Source organism: Triticum urartu, chromosome 3 (assembly GCF_003073215.2).
Source record: "Triticum urartu cultivar G1812 chromosome 3, Tu2.1, whole genome shotgun sequence".
NCBI classification, from domain to species: domain Eukaryota; kingdom Viridiplantae; phylum Streptophyta; class Magnoliopsida; order Poales; family Poaceae; genus Triticum; species Triticum urartu.
In genome coordinates this window covers 119,157,278-119,175,813 of record NC_053024.1, presented here as the reverse complement: position 1 = coordinate 119,175,813, position 18,536 = coordinate 119,157,278, and the positions used below count along the sequence as shown (strand labels likewise).

The 18,536-nt window shown below is 45.6% G+C and overlaps 1 protein-coding gene across 2 annotated transcripts; it reads right to left on the bottom strand.

The window, feature by feature from the left end:
* Positions 1-14,922: 14,922 nt before the first annotated feature.
* On the bottom strand, positions 14,923-17,601 carry LOC125543229 (gibberellin 2-beta-dioxygenase 3-like). Of its 2 annotated transcripts, none has more exons than XM_048706496.1 (3): positions 17,044-17,601; positions 15,927-16,266; positions 14,923-15,395 (listed from the first exon to the last, which is right to left on the bottom strand). In XM_048706496.1, the coding sequence occupies exons 1-3, from the start codon at positions 17,490-17,492 to the stop codon at positions 15,156-15,158; spliced, it is 1,029 nt and encodes a 342-aa protein (XP_048562453.1). In that variant the 5' UTR covers positions 17,493-17,601; the 3' UTR covers positions 14,923-15,155. The 2 variants fall into 2 exon arrangements, with proteins under 2 accessions (XP_048562453.1, XP_048562454.1); XM_048706497.1 differs by having other exon boundaries at positions 15,253-15,445.
* Positions 17,602-18,536: the final 935 nt, after the last annotated feature.

Here is an 18,536-nt window from a genome sequence, read left to right as displayed (position 1 = left end):
CACTAGTATGCCTCTACTTGACTAGCTCGTTAATCAAAGATGGTTATGTTTCCTAACCATGAACAAAGAGTTGTTATTTGATTAACGAGATCACATCATTAGTTGAATGATCTGATTGACATGACCCATTCCATTAGCTTAGCACCCGATCGTTTAGTATGTTGCTATTGCTTTCTTCATGACTTATACATGTTCCTATGACTATGAGATTATGCAACTCCCGTTTGCCGGAGGAACACTTTGTGTGCTACCAAACGTCACAACGTAACTGGGTGATTATAAAGGAGCTCTACAGGTGTCTCCAAAGGTACATGTTGGGTTGGCGTATTTCGAGATTAGGATTTGTCACTTCGATTATCGGAGAGGTATCTCTGGGCCCTCTCGGTAATGCACATCACATAAGCCTTGCAAGCATTACAACTAATATGTTAGTTGTGAGATGATGTATTACGGAACGAGTAAAGAGACTTGCCGGTAACGAGATTAAACTATGTATTGGATACCGACGATCGAATCTCGGGCAAGTAACATACCGATGACAAAGGGAACAACGTATGTTGTTATGCGGTCTGACCGATAAAGATCTTCGTAGAATATGTAGGAGCCAATATGGGCATCCAGGTCCCGCTATTGGTTATTGACCGGAGACGTGTCTCGGTCATGTCTACATTGTTCTTGAACCGTAGGGTCCGCACGCTTAAAGTTACGATGACAGTTATTATGAGTTTATGCATTTTTGATGTACCGAAGTTTGTTCGGAGTCCCGGATGTGATCACGGACATGACGAGGAGTCTCGAAATGGTCGAGACATAAAGATGATATATTGGACGACTATATTCGGACACCGGAAGCGTTCCGGGGAAGTTTCGGATAAAACCGGAGCACCGGGGGGTTACCGGAACCCCCCGGGAGGTTAATGGGCCTCATGGGCCTAAAGTGGAGAAGAGGAAGGGGCTGCCAGGGCAGGCCGCGCGCCCCCTCTCCCCTTAGTCCGAATTGGACAAGGAGGGAGGGGCGGCGCCCCCCCCCCCTTTCCTTCTCTCCTTCCCTCTCTCCTATTTGGACAAGGAACGGGAGGGGAGTCCCGGTAGGAGTAGGACTCCTCCTGCGCGCCTCCTCTAGGGCCGGCCGCACCCCCCCTTGGATCCTTTATATACGGAGGCGGGGGGCACCCTAGGACACACAAGTTGATCCTCGTGATCGTTCCTTAGCCGTGTGCGGTGCCCCCTGCCACCATATTCCACCTCGATCATATCGTTGTAGTGCTTAGGCGAAGCCCTGCGTCGGTAGAACATCATCATCGTCACCACGCCGTCGTGCTGACGGAACTCATCCCCGAAGCTTTGCTGGATCAGAGCCCAGGGAGCGTCATCGAGCTGTACGTGTGCTAAGAACTCGGAGGTGCCGGAGTAACGGTGCTTGGATCGGTCAGATCGGGAAGACGTACGACTACTTCCTCTACGTTGTGTTAACGCTTCCGTTTCGGTCTATGAGGGTACGTAGACAACACTCTCCCCTCTCGTTGCTATGCATCACCATGATCTTGCGTGTGCGTAGGAAATTTTTTGAAATTACTACGTTCCCCAACAGTGGCATCCGAGCCTAGGTTTTATATGTTGATGTTATATGCACGAGTAGAACACAAGTGAGTTGTGGGCGATATAAGTCATACTGCTTACCAGTATGTCATACTTTGGTTCGGCGGTATTGTTGGACGAAGCGACCCGGACCGACATTACGCGTACGCTTACGTGAGACCGGTTCTCCCGACGTGCTTTGCACATAGGTGGCTTGCGGGCAACAGTTTCTCCAACTTTAGTTGAACCGAGTGTGGCTACGCCCGGTCCTTGCGAAGGTTAAAACAGCACCAACTTGACAAACTATCGTTGTGGTTTTGATGCGTAGGTAAGATTGGTTCTTGCTTAAGCCCGTAGCAGCCACGTAAAACTTGCAACAACAAAGTAGAGGACGTCTAACTTATTTTTGCAGCGCATGTTGTGATGTGATATGGTCAAGACATGATGCTAAATTTTATTATATGAGATGATCATGTTTTGTAACCGAGTTATCGGCAACTGGCAGGAGCCATATGGTTGTCGCTTTATTGTATGCAATGCAATCGCGATGTAATGCTTTACTTTATCACTAAGCGGTAGCGATAGTCGTGGAAGCATAAGATTGGCGAGACGACAACGATGCTACGATGGAGATCAAGGTGTCGCGCCGGTGACGATGGTGATCACAACGGTGCTTCGAAGATGGAGATCACAAGCACAAGATGATGATGGCCATATCATATCACTTATATTGATTGCATATGATGTTTATCTCTTATGCATCTTATCTTGCTTTGATTGACGGTAGCATTATAAGATGATCTCTCACTAAATTATCAAGAAGTGTTCTCCCTGAGTATGCACCGTTGCGAAAGTTCTTCGTGCTGAGACACCACGTGATGATCGGGTGTGATAGGCTCTACATTTAAATACAACGGGTGCAAAACAGTTGCACACGCGGAATACTCAGGTTATACTTGACGAGCCAAGCATATACAGATATGGCCTCGGAACACGGAGACCGAAAGGTCGAGCGTGAATCATATAGTAGATATGATCAACATAGTGACGTTCACCAATGAAACTACTCCATCTCACGTGATGATCGGACATGGTTTAGTTGATTTGGATCACGTGATCACTTAGAAGATTAGAGGGATGTCTATCTAAGTGGGAGTTCTTAAGTAATATGATTAATTGAACTTAAATTTATCATGAACTTAGTCCCTGATAGTATCTTGCTTGTTTATGTTGATTGTAGATAGATGGCTCGTGCTGTTGTTCCATTGAATTTTAATGCATTCCTTGAGAAAGCAAAGTTGAAAGATGATGGTAGCAATTACACGGACTGGGTCCGTAACTTGAGGATTATCCTCATTGCTGCACAGAAGAATTACGTCCTGGAAACACCGCTGGGTGCCAGGCCTGCTGCTGGAGCAACACCAGATGTTATGAACATCTGGTAGAGCAAAGCTGATGACTGCTCGATAGTTCAGTGTGCCATGCTTTACGGCTTAGAATCGGGACTTCAATGACGTTTTGAACGTCATGGAGCATATGAGATGTTCCAGGAGTTGAAGTTAATATTTCAAGCAAATGCCCGGATTGAGAGATATGAAGTCTCCAATAAGTTCTATAGCTGCAAGATGGAGGAGAACAGTTCTGTCAGTGAGCATATACTCAAGATGTCTGGGTATAATAATCACTTGATTCAATTGGGAGTTAATCTTACAGATGATTGCGTCATTGACAGAATTCTCCAATCACTGCCACCAAGCTACAAGAGCTTCATGATGAACTATAATATGCAAGGGATGAATAAGACTATTCCCGAGCTCTTCGCAATGCTGAAAGCTGCGGAGGTAGAAATCAAAAAGGAGCATCAAGTGTTGATGGTCAACAAGACCACTAGTTTCAAGAAAAAGGGCAAAGGAAAGAAGAAGGGGAACTTCAAGAAGAACAGCAAGCAAGTTGCTGCTCAAGAGAAGAAACCCAAGTCTGGACCTAAGCCTGAAACTGAGTGCTTCTACTGCAAGCAGACTGGTCACTGGAAGCAGAACTGCCCCAAGTATTTGGCGGATAAGAAGGATGGCAAGGTGAACAAAGGTATATGTGATATACATGTTATTGATGTGTACCTTACTAATGCTCGCAGTAGCACCTGGGTATTTGATACTGGTTTGTTGCTAATATTTGCAACTCAAAATAGGGACTACGGATTAAGCGAAGATTGGCTAAGGACGAGGTGACGATGCGCGTGGGAAACGGTTCCAAAGTCGATGTGATCGCGGTCGGCACGCTACCTCTACATCTACCTTCGGGATTAGTATTAGACCTAAATAATTGTTATTTGGTGCCAGCGTTGAGCATGAACATTATATCTGGATCTTGTTTAATGCGAGACGGTTATTCATTTAAATCAGAGAATAATGGTTGTTCTATTTATATGAGTAATATCTTTTATGGTCATGCACCCTTGAAGAGTGGTCTATTCTTATTGAATCTCTATAGTAGTGATACACATATTCATAATGTTGAAGCCAAAAGATGCAGAGTTGATAATGAAGGTGCAACTTATTTGTGGCACTGCCGTTTAGGTCATATCGGTGTAAAGCACATGAAGAAACTCCATACTGATGGACTTTTGGAACCACTTGATTATGAATCACTTGGTACTTGTGAACCGTGTCTCATGGGCAAGATGACTAAAACACCGTTCTCCGGTACTATGGAGAGAGCAACAGATTTGTTGGAAATCATACATACCGATGTATGTGGTCCGATGAATATTGAGGCTCGTGGCGGATATCGTTATTTTCTCACCTTCACAGATGACTTAAGCAGATATGGGTATATCTACTTAATGAAACATAAGTCTGAAACATTTGAAAAGTTCAAAGAATTTCAGAGTGAAGTTGAAAATCATCGTAACAAGAAAATAAAGTTTCTACGATCTGATCGTGGAGGAGAATATTTGAGTTACGAGTTTGGTGTACATTTGAAGCAATGCGGAATAGTTTCGCAACTCACGCCACCCGGAACACCACAGCGTAATGGTGTGTCCGAACGTCGTAATCGTACTTTACTAGATATGGTGCGATCTATGATGTCTCTTACAGATTTACCGCTATTGTTTTGGGGTTATGCTTTAGAGACGGCCACATTCACGTTAAATAGGGCACCGTCAAAATCCGTTGAGACGATGCCTTATGAACTCTGGTTTGGCAAGAAACCAAAGTTGTTGTTTCTTAAAGTTTGGGGCTGCGATGCTTATGTGAAAAAGCTTCAACCTGATAAGCTCGAACCCAAATCGGAGAAATGTGTCTTCATAGGATACCCAAAGGAGACTGTTGGGTACACCTTCTATCACAGATCCGAAGGCAAGACTTTTGTTGCTAAATTCGGAAACTTTCTGGAGAAGGAGTTTCTCTCGAAAGAAGTGAGTGGGAGGAAAGTAGAACTTGACGAGGTAACTGTACCTTCTCCCTTATTGGAAAGTAGTGCATCACGGAAAACTGTTTCAGTGACACCTACACCAGTTGGTGAGGAAGCTAATGATGATGATCATGAAACTTCAGAACAAGATACTACTGAACCTCGTAGATCAACCAGAGTGAGATCCGCGCCAGAGTGGTACGGTAATCCTGTTCTGGAAGTCATGCTACTAGATCATGATGAACCTACGAACTATGAAGAAGCGATGGTGAGCCCAGATTCCGCAAAATGGCTTGAAGCCATGAAATCTGAGATGGGATCCATGTATGAGAACAAAGTATGGACTTTGGTTGACTTGCCCGATGATCGGCAAGCAATTGAGAATAAATGGATCTTCAAGAAGAAGACTGACGCTGACGGTAATATTACTGTCTACAAAGCTCGACTTGTCGCAAAAGGTTTTCGGCAAGTTCAAGGGATTGACTATGATGAGACCTTCTCACCCGTAGCGATGCTTAAGTCTGTCCGAATCATGTTAGCAATTGCCGCATTTTATGATTATGAAATTTGGCAGATGGATGTCAAAACTGCATTCCTGAATGGATTTCTGGAAGAAGAGTTGTATATGATGCAACCAGAAGGTTTTGTCGATCCAAAGGGAGCTAACAAAGTGTGCAAGCTCCAGCGATCCATTTATGGACTGGTGCAAGCCTCTCGGAGTTGGAATAAACGCTTTGATAGTGTGATCAAAGCATTTGGGTTTATACAGACTTTCGGAGAAGTCTGTATTTACAAGAAAGTGAGTGGGAGCTCTGTAGCATTTCTGATATTATATGTGGATGACATATTACTGATTGGAAATGATATAGAATTTCTGGATAGCATAAAGGGATACTTGAATAAGAGTTTTTCAATGAAAGACCTCGGTGAAGCTGCTTACATATTAGGCATAAAGATCTATAGAGATAGATCAAGACGCTTAATTGGACTTTCACAAAGCACATACCTTGACAAGATTTTGAAAAAGTTCAAAATGGATCAAGCAAAGAAAGGGTTCTTGCCTGTGTTACAAGGTGTGAAGTTGAGTCAGACTCAATGCCCGACCACTGCAGAAGATAGAGAGAAAATGAAAGATGTTCCCTATGCTTCAGCCATAGGCTCTATCATGTATGCAATGTTGTGTACCAGACCTGATGTGTGCCTTGCCATAAGTTTAGCAGGGAGGTACCAAAGTAATCCAGGAGTGGATCACTGGACAGCGGTCAAGAACATCCTGAAGTACCTGAAAAGGACTAAGGATATGTTTATCGTATATGGAGGTGACAAAGAGCTCATCGTAAATGGTTACGTTGATGCAAGCTTTGACACTGATCCGGGCGATTCTAAATCGCAAACCGGATACGTGTTTACATTAAACGGTGGAGCTGTCAGTTGGTGCAGTTCTAAACAAGACGTCGTAGCGGGATCTACATGTGAAGCGGAGTACATAGCTGCTTCGGAAGCAGCAAATGAAGGAGTCTGGATGAAGGAGTTCATATCCGATCTAGGTGTCATACCTAGTGCATCGGGTCCAATGAAAATCTTTTGTGACAATACTGGTGCAATTGCCTTGGCAAAGGAATCCAGATTTCACAAGAGGACCAAACACATCAAGAGACACTTCAATTCCATCCGGGATCTAGTCCAGGTGGGAGACATAGAGATTTGCAAGATACATACGGATCTGAATGTTGCAGACCCGTTGACTAAGCCTCTTCCACGAGCAAAACATGATCAGCACCAAGGCTCCATGGGTGTTAGAATCATTACTGTGTAATCTAGATTATTGACTCTAGTGCAAGTGGGAGACTGAAGGAAATATGCCCTAGAGGCAATAATAAAGTTATTATTTATTTCCTTATATCATGATAAATGTTTATTATTCATGCTAGAATTGTATTAACCGGAAACATAATACATGTGTGAATACATAGACAAACAGAGTGTCACTAGTATGCCTCTACTTGACTAGCTCGTTAATCAAAGATGGTTATGTTTCCTAACCATGAACAAAGAGTTGTTATTTGATTAACGAGGTCACATCATTAGTTGAATGATCTGATTGACATGACCCATTCCATTAGCTTAGCACCCGATCGTTTAGTATGTTGCTATTGCTTTCTTCATGACTTATACATGTTCCTATAACTATGAGATTATGCAACTCCCGTTTACCGGAGGAACACTTTGGGTACTACCAAACGTCCGTAACTGGGTGATTATAAAGGAGCTCTACAGGTGTCTCCAAAGGTACATGTTGGGTTGGCGTATTTCGAGATTAGGATTTGTCACTTCGATTATCGGAGAGGTATCTCTGGGCCCTCTCGGTAATGCACATCACATAAGCCTTGCAAGCATTACAACTAATATGTTAGTTGTGAGATGATGTATTACGGAACGAGTAAAGAGACTTGCCGGTAACGAGATTAAACTATGTATTGGATACCGACGATCGAATCTCGGGCAAGTAACATACCGATGACAAAGGGAACAACGTATGTTGTTATGCGGTCTGACCGATAAAGATCTTCGTAGAATATGTAGGAGCCAATATGGGCATCCAGGTCCCGCTATTGGTTATTGACCGGAGACGTGTCTCGGTCATGTCTACATTGTTCTCGAACCGTAGGGTCCGCACGCTTAAAGTTACGATGACAGTTATTATGAGTTTATGCATTTTTGATGTACCGAAGTTTGTTCGGAGTCTCGGATGTGATCACGGACATGACGAGGAGTCTCGAAATGGTCGAGACATAAATATTGATATATTGGACGACTATATTCGGACACCAGAAGCGTTCCGGGGAAGTTTCGGATAAAACCGGAGCACCGGGGGGTTACCGGAACCCCCCGGGAGGTTAATGGGCCTCATGGGCCTAAAGTGGAGAAGAGGAAGGGGCTGCCAGGGCAGGCCGCGCACCCCCTCTCCCCTTAGTCCGAATTGGACAAGGAGGGAGGGGCGCCCCCCCCCCCTTTCCTTCTCTCCTTCCCTCTCTCCTATTTGGACAAGGAACGGGAGGGGAGTCCTACTCCCGGTAGGAGTAGGACTCCTCCTGCGCGCCTCCTCTAGGGCCGGCCGCACCCTCCCTTGGATCCTTTATATACGGAGGCGGGGGGCACCCTAGGACACACAAGTTGATCCTCGTGATCGTTCCTTAGCCGTGTGCGGTGCCCCCTGCCACCATATTCCACCTCGATCATATCGTTGTAGTGCTTAGGCGAAGCCCTGCGTCGGTAGAACATCATCATCGTCACCACGCCGTCGTGCTGACGGAACTCATCCCCGAAGCTTTGCGGGATCAGAGCCCGGGGAGCGTCATCGAGCTGTACGTGTGCTAAGAACTCGGAGGTGCCGGAGTAACAGTGCTTGGATCGGTCGGATCGGGAAGACGTACGACTACTTCCTCTACGTTGTGTTAACGCTTCCGTTTCGGTCTACGAGGGTACGTAGACAACACTCTCCCCTCTCGTTGCTATGCATCACCATGATCTTGCGTGTGCGTAGGAAATTTTTTGAAATTACTACGTTCCCCAACAAGATCCCATCTTGGGGCCTGTTTCGGAGCTCCGCCGGAGGGGGCATCGATCACGGAGGGGTTCTACATCAAAACCATAGCTCTTCCGATGAAGTGTGAGTAGTTTACCTCAGACCTACGGGTCCATAGTTATTAGCTAGATGGCTTCTTCTCTCTTTTTGGATCTCAATACAAAGTTCTCCCCCTCTCTTGTGGAGATCTATTCAATGTAATCTTCTTTTGCGGTGTGTTTGTTGAGACCGATGAATTGTGGGTTTATGATCAAGTTTATCTATGAACAATATTTGAATCTTCTCTGAATTCTTTTATGTATGATTGGTTATCTTTGCAAGTCTCTTCGAATTATCAGTTTGGTTTGGCCTACTAGATTGATCTTTCTTGCAATGGGAGAAGTGCTTAGATTTGGGTTCAATCTTGCGGTGTCCTTTCCCAGTGACAGTAGGGGCAGCAAGGCACGTATTTTATTGTTGCCATCGAGGATAACAAGATGGGGTTTATTTCATATTGCATAAGTTTATCCCTCTACATCATGTCATCTTGCTTAAAGCGTTACTCTGTTCTCTTGAATTTAATACTCTAGATGCATGCTGGATAGCGGTCGATGTGTGGAGTAATAGTAGTAGATGCAGGCAGGAGTCGGTCTACTTGTCTCGGACGTGATGCCTATATACATGATCATACCTAGATATTCTCATAATTATGCTCAATTCTGTCAATTGCTCAACAGTAATTTGTTTACCCGCCGTGAATAGATATGCTCTTGAGAGAAGCCACTAGTAAAACCTATGGCCCCGGGTCTATCTTCCATCATATTAATCTTCCAATACTTAGTTATTTTTATTGCCTTTTATTTTACTTTGCATCTTTATCATAAAAATACCAAAAATATTAGCTTATCATATCTATCAGATCTCACTCTCGTAAGTGACCGTGTAGGGATTGACAACCCCTTATCGCATTGGTTGCGAGGATTTATTTGTTTGTGTAGGTACAAGGGACTCGTGCGTGGCCTCCTACTGGATTGATACCTTGGTTCTCAAAAACTGAGGAAAATACTTACGCTACTTTGCTGCACCACCCTTTCCTCTTCAAGGGAAAACCAACGCAAGTGCTCAAGAGGTAGCATGAAGTTGAGTAAAGACTCAAAACCCGACCACGGCAGAAAATAGAAAGAGAATGAAAAGTCATTCCCTATGCCTAAGCCATAGGTTTTGTAAAGTATGATATGTTGTGTACCAGACCTATTGTGTACCTCACCAAGAGTTTGGCAAGAGGATGCAATAGTGATCCAGGAGTGGATCACTGGACATCGGTCAAAATTATCCTTAGTGGAATAAGGATATGTTCCTCGGTTATGGAGGTGACAAAAAGTTCGTCATAAAGAGTTATGTTGATGCAAGTTTTGACGCCGATCTGGATGACTCTGAGTCTCAATATGGATACATATTGAAAGTGGGAGCAATTAGCTATAGTAGCTCCGTGCAGAGTATTGTAGACACAGAAATTTGCAAAATACATACGGATCTGAATATGACAGATCCATTGACTAAGCTTCTCTCACAAGCAAAACATGATCACACCTTAGTACTCTTTGCGTGTTAATCACATAGCGATGTGAACTAGATTATTGACTCTAGCAAAACCCTTTGGGTATTAGTCACATGGTGATGTGAACTATTGGTGTTAAATCACATGACGATGTGAACTAGATTATTGATTCTAGTGCAAGTGGGAGACTGAAGAAAATATGCCCTAGAGCCAATAATAAAGTTGTTATTTACATTTCCTTATATCATGATAAATGTTTATTATTCATGCTAGAATTGTATTAACCGAAAACTTAGTACATGTGTGAATACATAGACAAAACAGAGTGTCCCTAGTAAGCCTCTACTTGACTAGCTCGTTAATCAAAGATGGTTAAGTTTACTAACCATAGACATGTGTTGTCATTTGATGAACGAGATCACATCATTAGAGAATGATGTGATGGACAATACCCATCTGTTAGCTTAGCACTATGATCCTTTAGTTTATTGCTATTCTTTCTTCATGACTTATACCTGTTCCTATGACTATGAGATTATGCAACTCCCGAATATCGGAGGAACACTTAATGTGCTATCAAACGTCACAACATAACTGGGTGATTATAAAGATGCTCTACAGGTGTCTCCGATGGTGTTTGTTGAGTTGGCATAGATCGAGATTAGGATTTGTCACTCCGTGTATCGGAGAGGTATCTCTGGGCCCTCTCGATAATGCACATCACTATGAGCCTTGCAAGCAATGTGACTAATGAGTTAGTCACGGGGTGATGCATTACAGAACTAGTAAAGAGACTTGCCGGTGACGAGATTGAACTAGGTATGATGATACCGACGATCGAATCTTGGGCAAGTAACATAACGATGACAAAGGGAACAACGTATGTTGTTATGCAGTTTGACCGATAAAGATCTTTGTAGAATATGTAGGAACCAATATGGGCATCCAGGTTCCGCTATTGGTTATTGACCGGAGATGTGTCTCGGTCATGTCTACATAGTTCTCGAACCCGTAGGGTCCGCACGCTTAACGTTTGATGACGATTTGTATTATGAGTTATGTGATTTGATGACCGAAGTTTGTTCGGAGTCCCGGATGAGATCACGGACATGACGAGGAGTCTCGAAATGATCGAGAGATAAAGATTCATATATTGGAAGGCTATATTCGGACATCGAAAAAGTTTCGAGTGATTCGGATATTTTCGGAGAATCGGGGAGTTACCGGAATTCACTGGGGAAAGTATTGGGCCTTATTAGGCTTTAGTGGAAAGGAGAGAAGGGCCACAAGGGGAGGCAGCGCACCCCCCATGGGCTGGTCCGAATTGGACTAGGAGGGGGCGGCGCCCCCCCTCTTTCCTTCTCCCTCTCCCTCTCCTTCCTTCTTCTCCTACTTGGACTAGGAAAGGGGGAAACCTACTCCTACTAGGAGTAGGAATCCCCCTTTTGGGCTCGCCCCTTGAGGCCGGCCCTCCTTCTCCTCCCCTCCTTTATATATGGGGGAGGGGGCACCCCATAGACACACAAGTTGATCTTTAGCCATGTGCGGTGCCCCCCTTCACAGTTTTACACATCGGTCATATTGTCGTAGTGCTTAGGCGAAGCCCTGCGTCGGTAACTTCATCATTACCGTCAACACGCCGTAGTGCTGACGAAACTCACCCTCGGCCTCAGCTGGATCAAGAGTACGACGGACGCCACCGAGCTGAACGTGTGCAGATCGCGGAGGTTTCGTGCGTTCGGTACTTGATCGGTTGGATCGCGAAGACGTTCGACTACATCAACCGTGTTATTTAACGCTTCTGCTTTCGGTCTACGAGGGTACATGGACTCACTCTTCCCGCCCGTTGCTATGCTTCTCCTAGATAGATCTTGCATGATCGTAGGCAAATTTTTGAAATACTGCGTTCCCAACAGTAGTACTACATTCAACAGCATTTGTAAGAATACCATGGATATGGTTGGTTTAAGCCAAAGTTTACCCTATCAAATATTCCCTCCGTTCGGAATTACTTGTCGCGGAACTGGATGTATCTAAAACTATTAGATACATCCATTTCCGCGGCAAGTAATTCCGGACGAAGTGAGTATTCGTCTAACCATTTGGTTGCCCATAATTTGACCTACATTTTTTTTGACTGAAAATGTTGACATCGGCCCGAAAATAAATCTGGAACCGTCTGAACAAGGACAACAAATTTGTCTATTGAACCTAAACCAAACATAACAAGCCCTATCCACCTCTCTAGTCGCTCCCCCTGACCGACCCCTTCAGGTACCTCTCTTACCCCTTTCTCCTATCTCAACGTCGCTGGAACAACCTTTGGGCGAAGCATGCACTGTCCGCGTGGGTTCTTTTCAAGGGGACACTTGTCTCACTGATGTTTTTGTACTGGGGCCATGTTCAATGTCAAATTGTCCCAATTTCCTTGTCTTATGTCTAATATTTTTTGCAGAACTTTTTTTTGCTGTGATGTACAACTTTGAAACCGCCCTTGAAAGATTTACTAATTCATTATTTTACTAATATCATATACCCAATTTATTTTTGTGAGAATATAGTCTGTTTATCTATTTTTAGTGGATCACGTATGACATTCCTATTCGATTTATTGGTCCTCTTTTGTTGGGAATTATATGTTTGTTCGTTGGACACACACACAACGCAAGATGTGATCAATCTACTAATCTAGCATGGTGCTTGTGGTGCACGTACTAGTGTTTGTTAACGACATGTCAAGTTTCAGGATTGATCCCGCAAAACAAAAACAAAAACTCAAATGCTAAAGAACTTGTGTGCACTTTCACTTTTTCGACACACGCACCGACATCACATCTTCTCACGGAGGATGAGGAGCAAAATCAGTATAATACTATATAAAAAAAATACTCCCTCCGTTCCTAAATATAAGTCTTTTTAGACATTTCAAATGGGCTATAACATACAGATGTATGTAGACATATTTTAAAGTGTAGATTCACTCATTTTGCTCCGTATGTAGTCACTTGTTGGAATCTCTAGAAAGACTTATATTTGGAAACGGAGAGAGTAGATGGCATCAGTCACATGGAAGATACTACGAAATTTCAAAACTTTCGAATTGAGCATCCACCGTTATGTTCCTTGTGACAAGATCTTCGAAAATGGACCTCACATGGTAACTTAAGAATTGTTTTCATTAAAAACAAGGTTTTTAGTATATAGTTGGTTGCAGCTGTGTAAAATGGGCACTAAAATTCACCTTCACAATAGCGCGCGGGGGGGGGGGGGGGGGGGGCATGGACTAAATTTAGGAAAAAAGAACTTTTGTGTTATAACAAACAAGTTTATGGTACAAACATACTTTCCATCACAAACCGATAAGCCTAACACATGTTAGGCGGTAAAAAGGAAGTTCCTTGAATATAGTTCCTTCCATATCATTAAATAGCCACCGTGCAATTTTTATTGCATATAGTAGTTTCTCAAAAGCGATTTAGTACTCCCTCTATTCCTAAATATAAGTCTATCTAGAGATTTTAATATGGACTACATGCGGATGTCTACATATGTAATTTAAAGTATAGATTCACTCATTTTGCTCTGTATGAAGTCCATATTTGAAATCTCTAAAAATACTTATATTTCAGAACGGAAGGAGTGTGACAAATGCAAGTTTGTGTTACAAACTATTTTTTAGATGTATCAACTCTAGCTAAAAATGTATAAAAATGCCTTTACCAATGTGTTAGCGATTTTCTACTTGAAAGAACTTGATTTGAGAACTCCGGTCGTAAAATTGGTCAAGTTATTGGATTGTGAGGGAAAAGCAAATTTATATCATGAATTTGTTTTTCGTCACCGTAAGTTCATTTTCAGAAGTATTCTCGAAACATGTTCATGTGAGATTTAGTTTTAAAGGTTTCATGACGAGGAACACAACAATGAAAACATATTACAATTTTGATGTGCCGTTTATAAGTAATGTGATTTTTTTTTTGATAACTTTTGCATATATAGTAATAGTGCTGACATCGTTTATTTTTGGTGGCCTGATAAACTTTTCATAACCGATGCTTGCGCTCACGGAGTTAGAGCACCAGTTTCGTCTAGTTGCTCCGATTAAGTGCTCCAACTTCTGTTCTTTTCTGCATCTACTTTTCTACGGATTTGCTAACTCTCATCTAGATGAGGATTAGCAAAGTCTCATCTAACTCCTACATTATTTGATTAACAAACGAAAGAAAGAAATTCATGAATCTCCACGTAAAATCCAGCGGTGTAGGAGTTAAATGAAATATTGGAATGCGGCGAATCTGCACCCGGGCTCAGCTGCACCCCTGCTCACGGAAAAAATCAAAACAAATAAAAAAAAAGTTCAAAAAATTCCAAATTTTTTGTGTGTGATAGATAATTAGATGCGTGAGGTTCGCTGAAAAATTCAACTCGTTTGGACATTTGAGCAAGTCTGTGCAAAAAAGACAAAATCGGGGTCTGTAAAAAAGTTTACTGTTCATGAGCTGTTTTGACCTGATTTGTCTTTTTTGCCGAGACCTACTCAGATATTTAAATGAATTGAAATTTGAAGCGGGCCTCATGCATCAAATTATCTACCACACAAAAAAATTGGATTTTTTTGAATTTTTCTAGTATTTTTTTTGAATTTTTTTTCTGACCGGGAGCAGCTGAGCCCGGGCTCCAGGATGAATTATCGGAAATATTGTTACTTCTCATCTAGATAAGAGCTAGACACACCGGCTTTTCTAGTAGCTTTTCCTTTAGCTGCGTATGTAGTCACTTGTTGAAATCTCTAAAACAACATCTGAGCTACATCTGTATGTGGTAGTTCATTTGAAATCTCTAAAAAAACAAATATTTAACAACGGAGGGAGTAGTTAACTAGGACCATGACCATGCATGCATCACACACACACACACAAGTATATAGCCTGCAGTATAAGGCTCTTCTCAAAAGAAAGAAAAAACACATAAGTATATAGCCTGCAGTATATATACGTAACGCACGGAAGCTAGTCTGTCAGACAGCTGGTCGATCGCTAGCTAGTTCTCGAAGCTGCAGAGGCGGTCGGCCGCGAGCCTGCCCTTGTGGGTGCTGCTCTTGTACTCCTTCCAGGTGAAGTCCCGGTACCGGCTCCGGCCGCCGTCCCCTAGCAGCTGTCGCAGCGGCGCCAGCCTCTCGCCCATCGGCGGGCCGCCGAAGAAGATCATGGACACCCTCGGCCTCTCGCTGCTCACCACCACCCTGTGCCTCACGCTCCTGAACCTCCCGTTCGTCAACACCTGCACGTCCCCAGGACCGACCCAATTAATACGATGCGTTGCACCTGAAACTGAAACTAGTCTCAAATAAATTCAGCAGGAGCACAGCGAGGGAAAACTTGCTCTCATTAACTCATGCATGCATGCATGCATGCATGCATGCATTATTAGCATGCGTCGTGCCAGTGTTTTCACGTGCACGGCACAAGGGGGCGGGCCCTGTGCACGATCGCGCGCTGGGTGTAACTGTACGCATGCACGTATATACAGTACCGCAGCACTATATATGTAGCCTCGTGCTGCACTGCTGCCGCTGCGCTTATTTGATGTGGACACTCGGGAGAAGGCCCGAGACCGGGCACTGGTCATCATTGACTCGATCTGATTTGCCCGCCCGGAGATCCGATCGACTTTGACACGCACACAGTAAAAGTGACGTGCAACAGTAGCAGCGTCGCATTGCATGCACCGTACCACGTACGTCCGTCCCTATGAAAAAAGTACTCCTGCCGTGTAGTGTAGGTAGCAGAGCAGAGCGGGGCGTGTGCGTACCTGCAGGGCGTCGGCGACGTTGACGAAGAAGGCGTCGGGGTCGGGCGGGACGGCGGCCCAGGAGCCGTCGCGCGCGCAGATCTCCAGCCCGGAGGTGCCGTTGGAGCGGAGCACGGAGATGATCTGCGGGTCCGTGTGCTCGCCGAACCCCGTCAGGAGGCGGCCCTGCAGCTCCGGCCGCGGCGGGTAGTGGTTCACCCGGAGCATGCTGTCGCTCTCAGCGTCCGACACCAGCCGCGACAGCGCGTCCGCCGGCGCGACCCCCAGCCCCTCCGCCATCAGCTCCAGCACGCCGCACGCCATCCGCCGCACCGCCGCCGCGTACTCCTCCAGAAGATCCCTGACAACAAAAAATGGACCATCAAAATGTCACTCCATATACCATTTTTCTGCGACTCCGATTAATGGATGATGTCAAAAGAGATGCGGATAGGGATGGGGCGCGGCAGCGGCAGCGGCAGTGTGGAGTGTAAACGGCAGCACGTCACCGGAACCGGAGCGGCGGAAAGGCAGCGTGCGTGCGTGCGTACGTAGCTGGACGGACGGGCGGCGCGTCGACACGGGTGCGCGGCGACGCCGACACGTGCGAACGGGGCAGCACGGCAAGTAGAGAGTGATCGAAAGGAACGGGCCGACCGTTACGTCGCCGCCGCACGTGAGTCAAACGGTAAAGATTCGCCGCCTCCGTACGTCGGCCGCGATAAATAGTGAAGCTCCACGCGGCCACGAAAGGCCAATCTTATCCACGGAAATCCTCCTTCTTGTATTTTCAAAATTTTGCTTTTCAGGAATTTCAGGAACTACAAAACTATTCCACCAAAAAAAAATCCTACAGCTTCGTGTTAAGGTCATTGACGCTAAATTGACTAGTGTTGCTAGCTAAGATTCACCTTTGGTACGCTTTAGGAGTTCAGGTAATGCTCTCCAACAACTGACAGTGATTGGACGGTTCGAGCACGCATTTTGAGCTGAGCAGATCATGAGAGGGCGGGAAAGAAACGTGGCGTGGCATGTGCATGTGTTCGTCAGCGGCGGGAGGCGGTGCCGCCTGCCGGTGCAAACGCGGAGCGCGAATGTAAACGACCAGCGTGCATGGGCGGCGAACGGACGAACTCACCGTAAGGGGCAGGGGGGCTCGGACAGCGACGCCGCGACGGCGTCGGCAGCGCACGGCAATGTCCAGGACGCGAAGGAGGCGGCGGGCAGCGCGCCGGCGGGGGTCACGCCCAGCATGAGGTACTCGATCCACCCGAGGTCGCCGGAGACGCCGATGCGCTTGCTGCCGTACCCGAGCGGCCGCCCCGCGGCGGCCTCCTTGTCGGCCTGCGGCAGCGCGAAGAACTCCGCCGCGGCCGCCTCCACGGCGCGCACGAGCTCCGGCGGCACCCCGTGGCCGGTCACCTTGAAGAAGCCCTGCTCCTCGCACGCGGTCACCAGCGCACGCGCCGCGGCCGCGCGCCCGGGCCCCGGCGCGGCGGACAGGTCGACCGCCCGCACGTGGGCCAGCGGCGGCTGCGCCGCCGGCAGCGCTATCTGCTCCAGCTCGCCCTTGGCAAGGACCACCATGGCCGGCTTCTTCTTCTTCCTTGGTCTCGAGGAAACAGAGGAGAAAGCAGGGCAAGAAGGTTCGATCGAGTAGGCGCGAGAGCTCTCCGAGTCCAGTGATACGAGCCGTGCTCTTTGCCCTCTATATATAGGCGCACAGCAAGCTGGGTTGGTGCAAGTACAGCCTGAATATTCCGCGCGCTGCACCGTGCCGTGCACCAGTGACGCTGCATTCGATTGATCTGGGCCGTTGGACCGAGCACCAATGGCATGGATGACACAAAAAATCTTGAAACTCCATCATGTTACACTTCCAGAAAACTTAGCTCGGTCAGAGCCTTCAGAACGATGGGCAAAAGATGAAGGTCATTTTCAGCCACGGTCATCTTTTGACAATCAAAGGCTCATTGCCAGCATTGCTTGCAAGTTACCTCCATGTGGACGACGTACACGGGTCCATTTGCCAACACTGGGAAAATGCCCTTGTGTAGCCAGGCAAGATACCTACGGGTCCTAAAAACGCTGGACATAATCGTACATGGGCCAATAATTCCGCGAATTGCATGCCGTGGCGTGGTGGTACAATGTACTCCGTAGAATGGAAAAGGATGTACACTTTTGCAGCGCTTGCTTGGAGAACCACAAGGATGATATGCCCGGGTTCATTTCCTTCTTCAAAAACAGAAATGGGCTGCGTGATCGGGGAGCCCCGCTGAGCTGTCCATGCTAAAAAAAATCCTCGCCGGGTGCAAGAGATGGACGCAGATAATGTGTGATGTATGCCTATGTTTATCGCTTGCAAACCTAAGGATGATAATCTCACGTTCTAGATGGAACTTGACGTCTTTAATAAGAAGTACTTGTGAGAAGTGCTGAGAGGATAGGATGATCATGACAGTTGCGCTTGCTTTTCAAGAGCATCACTGGGTGATCCTTTAAAAAATAGAGGAGTAAACCGCTGAGTAAAGTTAGTGGAATAAAGTTTTACTCCATTGACGGTGGCCGGACCTACCTGATTCATTAAATTTAGCGAAGTAAAAAAATTGCATAAATTTTTTAGCCCAA

Bases quoted from the DNA above. Each gene is read 5' to 3' on its own strand.
- LOC125543229 (XM_048706496.1), bottom strand. From the start codon at position 17,492: ATGGTGGTCCTTGCCAAGGGCGAGCTGGAGCAGATAGCGCTGCCGGCG. The intron at 16,267-17,043 runs GTGAGTTCGTCC...TTTTGTTGTCAG, and splicing joins GAGCCCCCCTGCCCCTTACG to GGATCTTCTGGAGGAGTACG. The intron at 15,396-15,926 runs GTACGCACACGC...GGGGACGTGCAG, and splicing joins ACGTCGCCGACGCCCTGCAG to GTGTTGACGAACGGGAGGTT.